At 34.1% G+C, this 11444-nt stretch overlaps 1 protein-coding gene across 1 annotated transcript; it reads right to left on the bottom strand.

Annotated features, from left to right (window-relative positions):
• Positions 1–6408: 6408 nt before the first annotated feature.
• Positions 6409–10259, bottom strand: LOC107093577 (autophagy-related protein 16-1-like). The gene is made up of 7 exons (XM_015388718.1): positions 10055–10259; positions 9916–9979; positions 9737–9818; positions 9179–9252; positions 8090–8341; positions 7871–7992; positions 6409–6689 (listed from the first exon to the last, which is right to left on the bottom strand). Exons 1-7 carry the CDS (start codon positions 10140–10142, stop codon positions 6607–6609), a joined length of 765 nt encoding a protein of 254 aa, XP_015244204.1. The 5' UTR covers positions 10143–10259; the 3' UTR covers positions 6409–6606.
• Positions 10260–11444: the final 1185 nt, after the last annotated feature.

The raw sequence follows: 11444 nt of genomic DNA, 5'->3' as shown, positions 1-11444 counted from the left end.
TATATATATATATATATATATATATATATATGACTAAGTGACTTTCATATATAATAATAAAGGAAAGTCTTTAGCAGCTGTGATTTTTTATTTTATTTTTTTTAAATAATTTCTTTAATTTATAGGAAGGGAGTCTTCATTTACTTATTTATTCAACCCTTAAATTGTGTCAAACAGTATTTCTGTCCTTGTTTTTTAAGAACTTTACCCTAAGTAGGCAGGACTGAGATTTGTAACTTTGTTTTCTAAGCTGCTTAGCTTTTTAATCATACCTATTTTTAATTGTAGGGTCCAGGTCCAGTTTCTTCTCAAAAAAGGCCACCACCTTTTTATCTAACTCATACTCTTCATAATTATCCCTTATCTGGTATTTCATCAATAACCAGATTCATTAATCATTGATTCAGCCAGCCAGCATTTTGTCTTACCAATAATAAACCCTCTCAGTCAAAAGTATTGATCACTGCCCAAAAGTGGAATGTACAATAACTGATTCTAAAATAAAAACTATTTTCCTTAGTATTTTAACTTGATTATTTATTTCTTGGGCATTTTATTCTTTCCATCTCAAAAAAAAAACAAAAAAACATGAATATTTGCCTCAAAGGTAGTAAAGAATCAAAATAAATTGAAATTAAAATCATATTATAAACCTGTAACAGGAACTCCTGTAACTCTCTTATAATCACATTTAAACTTGATGAATCTGAAACAAAAATTATAGTCCGACTGACTTATTTAGCTTTACTTTGTGTTCGTACAGACACCTAAGCTGCTGTGTTGAGCTTTGATAGCTTAGCATGAAAAACAGCAGATCCCAGACTGTTCTTTACATCCAGTCTGTTCCTCAGCTTGGTTTGATGTTTGTCACAGCTGAAGGTAAACTCAAACATATAAGAAAAACTTACTTTTTGCTTGATAAAAGCTTGTTCAATTTTTTAATTGGGTCCACACAAAGCAAAACAGATCCCTGCCCTATTTTATTTTACTACCTAAACAATAAAATATTTTCATGTACCACTTGCAATGCATTTACTACTAATCATTGACTACTGCGGAATCAATGCTGTAGACTGACTTTTAATACCTTTAGATTTGTGGCAGACATGGTCATGAAATAGGGTTAAGGGGATGGATTGGGAAGCTGAGGGTCTCGTTTTTGCTTTTAAAGGGATTAAAGGGTTCTGTTGGTTTGTTAGCCCAATATGTTCAGTATATACTTTCATTGGTTTGCAGCAGGATAACAGTGACAGTTCCTTTAACTTTGAACTTACTTTATTGTCAGTTCTGACTAAAGAAAAAAAACATAATGGTTCAGGAGTAATGGCAGTATGGAAAGATAGGCTGGGGCAGTAATGAAGGTGCTGCTCCAGTCTATAATTGTCTAGCTGACTCAAAGAGTAAGGCTCTCAAATTATGGACTGTCAATAATCTGACCCTTGCACTGACTATAAAGAATTAGATCCCAGATATCTGACTTTATTTCCTCTGTAAATAGGTTGGTCTCAACCTCGGAGATAAAGATGGAGGAGCAGTTTTACTGCAGGGAGCCTCAAAGCTGAGCCACTGCTCCCCATCACCACTAAGAGATAGTTGTGATGTTACAACTTCTCAGAAAATGACAGCGAGGTAAATATAGAAAATATTGGAGCTACTAAAACACCCACAGGCCTTGGAATGCCTACCCTAGAATGACCAGGGGACAAGAATATGGCAAACTGGAAAATATTACCTTCATGGAGCTATACTTGATTAAGCCAATCTAAGGGAAGTAAAAGATAAAACAATTGGTATAAATAAATAAGCCTATAAAGACTACGAGTTCTATTTCCTTATCAAAAATATTTAAATGTGAAAACTACATTTCTCTCATCTGGAGTGTATCCATAAGACAGAACGCTTTTATTCTCACTACTTTGACTAATAAACGACATTCATTGCATTTTAACTAAGATCAAGTTGGAATATATGTCCTTAACTTTTAATCTCTCGATACAACAAGAATACATTAAGTGTTTTTTTTTTGGAAAGTTCCTTGAGGCAATTATTTATGTGAACAAGAACTATATAAACAAATTAAATTAAAACCACATAATCAACAGGCAATGATTCTCTATAATAAGGGACATGTATCTTTTCATTGATTATCTAGACCAGAGCTTGGTAACTCCAGTCCTCCAAGGTCAATATCCTAGACCTTTTACATGTTATGTTATAGTTCAACACACCTGAATCAAATAACAATAATAATTGAATATTATTGATCATTGGAGAAATATACCCCTGCATTTAACCCATCCCCTTGGGGAGCAGTGGGCTGGCATTGTGTGGCACCTAGGAAGCAGTGTAGGGTTAAGGGTCATCCTCAGGAACCCAGAGTGGAGGCTGTTGGGATAAAACCGGGTACTTGCAACTTTCTCAGAGCACAAGCACACTGCTCTAACCACTAGACCAACACTCCACCTCAATTATTATTATTATTATTACCAAATTTTTGGTTTGCCTCCTTAGTTTACATTTTCCCCATAGTCCTGTCAATCATCTACTTACTGGATTCAGGTGTGGTGGACTGAGGACACATCTAAAAGTTGTAGCTTTTTGTCCAACGTAACAGTCATACATTTTTTACAAAATACGACTTCAAATTAGATTTTAATCCCAAACAACAACAAAAAAAATGTTGTAGAAATTTAATCTAAAAAAACAAATACTTATAAGACAGGCTACTCAAATTTGTTAACTCCAACAAGAGTATTACACAACATTGGCAATTTGTATTAGTCTAAAAAGTTACTGAATTATTATTTATCACCAAGGTCAGTTAGTACTCAAGAATCGTTAAACTAAAATCCAAGAAAACTTTTATTTTAGCTTCCTGAACATTTTTATTTTCCAGGGAAAATCTATCAGGTTTTTCAATTCAATTAAATTTTCAATTCAGTTTATTTATATTTATTCATGTTTGAAGGTGATGTTGGATTGTTCTTGTGCGAACCACATGAACTGCTCCACGGTAGCCTCTGCTGACCTTAACTTGTGGTTATGGGGGAACCTCTTAAACCTGTTTGGAACATTAATGTTCTTCACCGGATTAAAGTCTGCTTTATATGTAGAGAGGCAGCCAGTCAGTTCTTTGGTGCAGTTTTCAGCTGCATCATGGCCCAGAGAAAAATGGGATTTCCTCTGAGTAAGATCATAAGCATACTGCTTTCGTCCTACATCCTGATGGACACAAACAAAGAGAAGATAAAGATGTGAGTAGGATTTTTAGCGTTTCTTTCCTGTCCTGAAATGAAACAAATACATACTGGTTGGAAGACTAAGATGTCGTTTTTAAAGGCAATCTTGTTGTCATGATGCGAGAATGGAAACTCTCTGGATTGCTATAAAGCAGCAGAAAAAAAGGAGATCACAAATCAAAAACCATTTGATGTTAAAGGTTAATAGCTTCAACAATTCTTTCAATCTCTTAAATTAAGCTGTAACATAGAGACACGAACCTTGGGGTGAACTTTGTATAAAGGATAGCGCTCAAAGTTATAATCCTCAGACGACCATGACTTTGTCTCCTTCAGCATAGCCCCAGTGGTTGTAGAAGTTTCACGAGACTTAAACTCACTTTCTGAACAATCAGGATGGGGAAACTGGAGAGAAACAGATAAAACCTGAAGGCATTGTGTTTAACTATTTTGATGGAATTGGATCATAAAATGGAAAGTTTCTTACCCATTTGCCACCATTGCATGGAGAGAAATGTTTTCGACCTCTTATCATGTTGATTAGTTTGAGATTTCTTCAATGAATGGTTTAAAAACAAACCAAAATCATGATGTCCAACCTTACTGCTAAAATAAACTGGTGACCATGGTAACCTGGAACACTCAATGGTAATCTGATACCAGACCGGCATGAGGCCGTAGAGCAGACCTGTTTATCCACCGACAGAAATAGTCTCTTGAGATTTGTTCTGCTGAATAATTGAAAACAATTTGCTGGAAAGCAACACATAAAAAGTTGTTACAAAAAAAGAAAGTTGGAGGAGCATACACAATGTAGACAAAAGGAGTATGCAAGCAACTTGTGTTGGACTTAAAACGTTGAAATCTGTTTCTCAAAAACAAACTGTTTAGACATAATAAATCCATAAATTATAAATTAATTAATTCAGCAGTAAATTTCTAATGCTTCTGCACTTTAGCTCAGTTACCCTTTAGAGGGCAAGTTACCGTTTTTGATCACTTGCATACCCCTTACAAATGGAGTCCCCCCATCCCTTAGTGAGGTCTAGAAGCACAATATCTATATACAGCCATTCAGCAAAGATACTGCTACATGGCTGTACATCTTATTTTGGCCTTTGACCAATTAAATGAGCCCTTGAATAATATATTACCTAATGTAAATTAAGTTGAAAAAAAAGTTAACAAGTTAAGAAAAAAAGGTAAAAAGTAAATTGAAAAGTTAATAAGCACATTTAACAATTATATTTAGGTTTATTAACTAGAAAAATTGTAAGTGCCAGTATCAGCATCAATGCCTCTATGGTTATGTTGTACCAAAAAAAAAAAAAAATGTTTCTTTCACTCTCAGAGAGTTTTTCATGGATTTCTTATAGAACCATTTTTGTTATTTTTCTTAATATTTTTGGTCAATTTGGCATTTCTAACATTAATTTTTGCCATCAAAATATCAATATTTTTCTAATGTTACAAAGGTATAAAGGTCTTGTCCTGGATTCCAATAACACTATTGGCCTGAAATTTAGGTTTTCAAAGTATTTCATTGAGTGCCCTATAAAAGTTTAACATCAAAGTTCAAAATGTATTCAGAGCTTTAAGACTCCAGGGGGATCTCTGTTTGACTATAGGCAGGACCGAAGGACGCTGAGCTCATACCTCCCTTGAATCTATCAAAAAATTTGTACACTTCATTGGCTCACTCCAGACTTCCATTTGTTTAACCCTCCTCCTGACCAAGCAACTTTGATAGCAAGCTTGTATAGAAATTCATTAATAACATTATTTTTATTATATTTATGGCAAATATACACACAGTGCAACAAAGAGTGCACAGACATTAACCCCATTCAAGGTCTGGTGTCAGATAATTAGGGTGTTAGCAGAACTCTGGAGAATTTGACTGCATACAGAGGAGCTAGTTCAGCTATTTGAATAAGGTCAACCAAATTTTAATCCAGTGCATTTTTTTTTTTTACTTCTGCTCGAGTAATATAACCTTGATGTAACACTACTTCACTCCTTATGAACAGTTTAAAGCTGCTCTACTGTACCCTGCTTGCAATTTCTCTGAATGACAATCATTTTTAACGCAGTGAATCGGTTACAGGTGTATGGTCTGAATGACACTTCTGGTTTCTACACAAGCTGTGCTGGTATTTTCCATCTGCTAAGCTTGTTTTGAGCCCAGTGGATTAAAAAAAATAAATATCTTGCAGACAAAGGAGATTTGGAAATGTGTTTCTTTTGCCCAAATGTGATATGACTGTATACCTATATGACCTGATGTTCATAAGGACAATAAACGCTAGTATGCTGAGTGAAGATCTCTTATGCATGTCTGACTGTAGTACAAACAATCAGGTAAAATTCTAAGAATATATATGTCATATTTCTTTTAATGTATAATTTTATGCTTGCTGTGTTATTCATACATCAAGAATTTTGTAAATGTATTGCTTTGTGGAAAGGAGACAGACAAGATTATTCTTCATGCAGATTTGTTTTTATAAAATATATATATATATATATATATATATATATATATAAATTAATTTAAAAACCCTCAAAACTGTTAATATCCAAGCATAGAAATACCCACTACATATATAGTAGTGACTGAGGGAGAAGCGTGAAAAACGTTTTTTTTTTTTCTTCCCTTTAATTGGGGAAATATTCATAAAGATATTACATGAAAGCCAAATATTATTAAAAAACATATGTGGACATCATATTAGTCCAAAGGCCCAATATGCATGGCAACAAAAAAAAAAAGAGCTCTGGTAATTTCATAAGAATGAACATTTGCATGTTTTTTTTATTTATTGCCTCAATTCATTGATTACCTAAAAATGCTTGTAAAAACTTTTGCTAAAGATTCAGCAGGAATTTTAGCCATTGTTAAAAAAAATAATTTAAGATGGAAGGCAGAAAAATGAATATCACAAACAGTTAAGTTAACATTCCTTTATTTTTTTTTTACTACTTCCAAATAAAAACACTAGAATATAATAAATACTTGGGACTGGGTTTAGTTTTTTCTGCTTTACAAGTGATGGTTCCTTTTACAATAACAAAAACCAGACATTTAGCACAAAAAAATCAATTTGTGTTATGCCTGAAGAAGAAAAAAAAAAAAAAAAAAAAAAAAGGTATAACAAAAATTGTATTGGCCAGATGATCCAAATGACAGGTTGATTATTCATCCATAATGTAATTCTACAACATATTTGGATTAAGAAATCAATTTTATAGCTCATGGTTATTATTTTAACACAATATAAAATAAAATAAAATAATAAAGATCATTTTGTCAACATTTGGTTTCCTTTCAACAAGAACAAATCAATAAATGTGAATACAAGGATGTTTAAGATCCCAGGGCGATACCAGACTTTTTCTGACGCAGCGAAGCTGTTTTTATCTGAACATCCTCTGTAGCGTTACAGACTCCTGAAAACCAGATCAGAAAATTAACAAGTTATAACAAACATTAGGAAACCATGTAGAATCAGTCTATAATTTTCAATTTCTCTTTAAAATAATATAATTTTATTACCCTGCAAAGGTATGACTACCTATGTATTTTCGTTAAAGGGTTAATTAATTGATTCTATATTTTTTTGAAGAGTAAAACAATGTTATTTTTGTTGTGTTAGTGCAATTAGATTATTCTCTGTATCAGGGATCTACAAAAAAAAATGAGATAAGACATCAGAATAGCAAAAGCTTGAATAATTATTCGGATGTCCTTTACCACTTGATGCATACCGTTAATCCTCTAATATAGGACGGGGACTTTATTTCACAGGTACATCTTGGTCCAAGCCATTATTGGAAGGAGGCCAGAATTAGACAGGCCTCTATGTCTATTTGATCAAAACAGACTACCAGTGGAATGAATAAATACAAGATTTTGTGTCTCTTTGAACCGATAAAATACTAGTTTCTTTTATAGAAAAAGTACAGTTACTATAACGGTATACAGAAGATTATTCAGACATCTTCCAGCAGCTGCAATTTTTCTGCACAGCAATACGAAAAAAAAAAAAAAAAAAAAAGACAGAATGGAATCTTGGCAAAACTGAATTGTGAAATAAAGTTTAAAAAAATAGAATGGAAACTGTTCTGCCATCATAGCGAATTTTTATTTGAGGCAGGCTAAGTGGAAGTAGGCTACCAGTATCATATATATCAAGGGAAATTCAGAACAACGAAGGCCAACGAAATTCTGTCATTTTAATGCTGCCTGGTTACCATCAGACCTACCGATAATCACATTTGTCGTTCAGATCAGAACGATTGCGTAAGGCCACTACGATCTCTGTGTGAGGATGGGACTTCCCATGCTAATGGCTTGGATTTGTTAGCAAACATTGCCCCTCTGTCGTACATGTATGTTACTATCACAAGTTGTTGAGGACTGCCCAGGAACATTGTTGGTTCTAATTATAGCCCCGGCCTGTATACGAGTCTGGTCATTATTTACCTCCACCGACAGCGAGACCGGCCACTATTAGAGACCTGGCCACTAATGGAATACAGGCCAATATTAGAGGATTTACGGTATAATAACAAAATTCAAACCTCTTGTGAGTGATATCCAGGTGTGATATTTAATAGAGAATTCTTACTCTGATTGACTGACAGAGACGTTCCTTTTGCACCATCCATAGTCTCTGTAAATAAGGGAGTAAACTGTGATTCCCTTTCCTGGCGGAAATGCTTCTTCAGCCGTTTGCTCAGATGTTGCCACCTGGTAAAATGAAAGAAAAAAAAAAAAACATTTTTAGAAAAAAATTAACCAAATGATTATACGTCAAGTTTACTGTAAATCACAAAACTGATTCTACTTTTCTGATATGTCGTTGTGTTTATTAAGTCGTTCTGCTTCTGCACTCTTTTCCTCCATCCATCGCTGCACAAGTTGCTCGTTGTCTCTCTGAGCCTGCTCCAAAGCCTCCTTTAGTTGGGTCTGCTCCCATCTCAGGGCTGTCAGCTCTTTGGACTGACACTCCACGGTGAACTCCAACTCTATAAGGGTTGCCTTTAAATATTTTTTCGCTTTAGCCAGATTGAGTGCCTCTTGGTGGTACTGGGACACACTGGAACATTAGAAATGTTAAAATATTCAGTGATCTCCTTGCAGGACTGTGACTCTGCACTTTAAGATATCAGATTTCATGGTACAAGTCAAAAACATAAGAGCAGCCTTTTTCCCCAATTTGTTGCAGACGTCATAGCATTGCACAATGCTATGCTTCTGATTTGTTCACTTTTTTCTATCCAGCATCGAAAACAAACACAAGCTGATCCAGAACATACTTTTCTTTAAAATTGGAAGTTTTCACAGAGAAAATACCAGATGATAATATTCTTATCATGAATTCGGTGGAAATCTGGAAAACTAATAATGGTTTTCTAAACCATAAAGAAATGTTGTGATTAAATAAAGGTGGGGTCATTCTGCCAACTGATAGTAACTTTGGATTATTTACAGTTCAGTTTGAATTGAAAGAGCAGAACAGCCAAACATACAGTCCTCTGGCCACATGTAAGCCAAGTTAAGTTTGTTAGTTAATCATTAGGGAGAATATAAACAGTATCATTCTTCTAGAGACATTCAATTCAGCCTAAAGTATAAATATTATATAAATATAGATTTTCTGAACAGAACCTTTCATGCAGTTTATTATATGGAGACAAATAAGCCTTCAAATGGACGTATTTGTTACTAATCATATGTTTGATAAGATTGACGCAACTTTAATAGTAACTGATACTATCCATACAAACTTTGGTAGGCAGATAAGTATGCGCCCAGAAATTGAACTTCATCACTACTCTAAGATAAAGTTTATTAATTTCAGGGTCGATCATTTATTTCCATACATGTCTGTTTGTCTGATAGATATTTGGGAATTGACAGGCTGAAAAATTACCGTGAGCGCCAGTATTGTAGCTCAGCTTCTTTCACATACAAGACTGAGGTCATGTCAGAGACAGTTTGAGATAGCTGGGGAGAAAACAGAAGGGATTGACTGATTGGATTATGGGAAGATAGAAGCAGTTGAAAGGTCAACAAATTGCACAAATCGAACAACAAGGAAGAGAGTAGTCGATTCAGGTTTCTGTCGTACAACTTATATAATGACTATAGCAAAAAAAAAAAATATCTTCAAATCCTCTTTTAATGCATTTAAATTTGATTTTATTCAAGTCAAATGCTTATCTGAGATACTGAACTTTGGGTTATTATGAAAAGGTCTGCATGTGCAGGTCCTAAAAGTAGATAATATAATCAGAACGTTAAATTTAATCTTTTTAAGTTAAACTTATGAATATATTTCAAGTATGCATTTGTGTTTATTTTGATGACTGTGCCATAACATTTGTTAAAAACCTATATTTATCAAAAATACTCATATAAAATTATTTATATTTGCAATGATCAAATTTTTATTTGATTATTTGCATTGATTAACGTGTATTAGACGCACCTTGTCTGCCAGGTGTTCACTTTCTCTCAGCTGAAGTTGAAAGAGTTTGCCATTTATTCCAGATTCCACTGCTATATCCAAACTTTAAAAAAGAAGAAAACAAACGTTAAGTAGTAAAAAAAAAAAAAGTTATGAAATAAATACATAAAGGTTTAAGAGGATCTAATTTGTTATACAACCTTTTCCCCTGAATATCCTCCAAAATCTGTTTGCGTATTTCAAGTTTTTCCTCCAATTGAGACACTAGATAGAAACACGTATCTATGTCAAAGCGGTGAGGACCGTAAATAATTCAGAAATAGAGTAAATTATTCTTACATTTAGTGAAAACGCCAACAAATGGAAGTTTTTCTTTATCGTCTCTGTGAAAAAGTCGATCTCTCACGTGATTCTTCCAGCTCTCCATTGTTACATATAATAAAAACACTTCACACAAAGCCACAATCCAAAAACACCCAAGATACCAACGATAGGCTCTGTTTTCTTTAACTTTTGGGGAAACTAAATGAGCTTCTTCTTAACTGGGAATCAGAACTTGCGTGAGGCAGTCAGGTTGCGCAGCTCCTCCCCGCTACAGCTACAGGGCCGTTTGAGCTAGATGCGGGGCCAGGGTATCACTGGCCACCCCTACTATTTTTTCCCTGTAACACAGACTGTGGCAGCAGTAATACTCTGAGGGGAAATGTTCAAACTTATTAAACATTTAAACTTTTCATATATTAACAACTACTTGACAACAGAAACACTGTGGGTAATTATGCACATCAATATACCAACATTAAAGATGATAAATACAGAATTCATGCTCTTTTCAGAACTACATTTTGAATTATTTGGGGTAAAGATAAAATGATGTGCCCCTGCAAATCATCTAGGAGTCTTCAGTGAAATCATAGATAAATGATTACTTTAATAACAAAAAAAAATCATTAAATGTGGATATTAGTAAATTTAAACATAATTAATTTGCAGAATGATTATTGATAAAAGTAGGTAATGACTATGTAAAATATGTTTGCCCCAGAACTCAAACCTGAAAGAATTTTGTCCACTATACCTTTTATTTACACATTATATATGTTTAAATAGATCTGTCTATTTGTGAGCAAAGGCTGAAGGAAAGTATAGTTTGTCTTTATTTAGAAAATATGCTAATTCCTGTTTGAACAGTGTAGATTGACCCTGAGGTTCTGATGCCTTTCGGCCACCCCTCAATGTTTATTGGTTATTGACTGGCCACCCCTATTAGGATTTTCTGGCTACGCCTCTGAAAATATGAGAAATATGCATGGTTATTTAGCGTGTTTTTCAAGAGAAAAATAATTTTATTCCAAGTCATTTTTTCATGATATCATTTATTCATTTATAAAAATCTTACTTTATTAAACAATTCAATTAAATTCAGGTTATTTCTATAGCACCAATTCACAACACGTCATCTCAAAGCACTTTACAGTTCACCAGATCATACAGTCAAATTAATTCAAGGTTTTCTATCAAAGGTAAACCAGTTGATTGCATCGACTCATTGACTCAAATGCAATCCATCACACTAAGCATGCTTGTAGCGACAGTGGAGAGGAAAAACTCCCTCTTAGCCATCTGTCGAGGCCGACTGGGGTTCAGGGAGACAGAAGCAGAGATACAAACAGCAACTGTAAAAGAAAGCACCATCCAGGAACCACACAGCCAGGCTCCGAGCCAACTT

The sequence above is a fragment of the Cyprinodon variegatus genome, unplaced genomic scaffold (assembly GCF_000732505.1).
Source record: "Cyprinodon variegatus isolate N-32 unplaced genomic scaffold, C_variegatus-1.0 Scaffold433, whole genome shotgun sequence".
In the NCBI taxonomy this organism is placed as follows: Eukaryota; Metazoa; Chordata; class Actinopteri; order Cyprinodontiformes; family Cyprinodontidae; genus Cyprinodon; species Cyprinodon variegatus.
The sequence above is the reverse complement of the archived record's forward strand: the minus strand, read 5'-3'. Positions and strand labels throughout refer to the sequence as shown.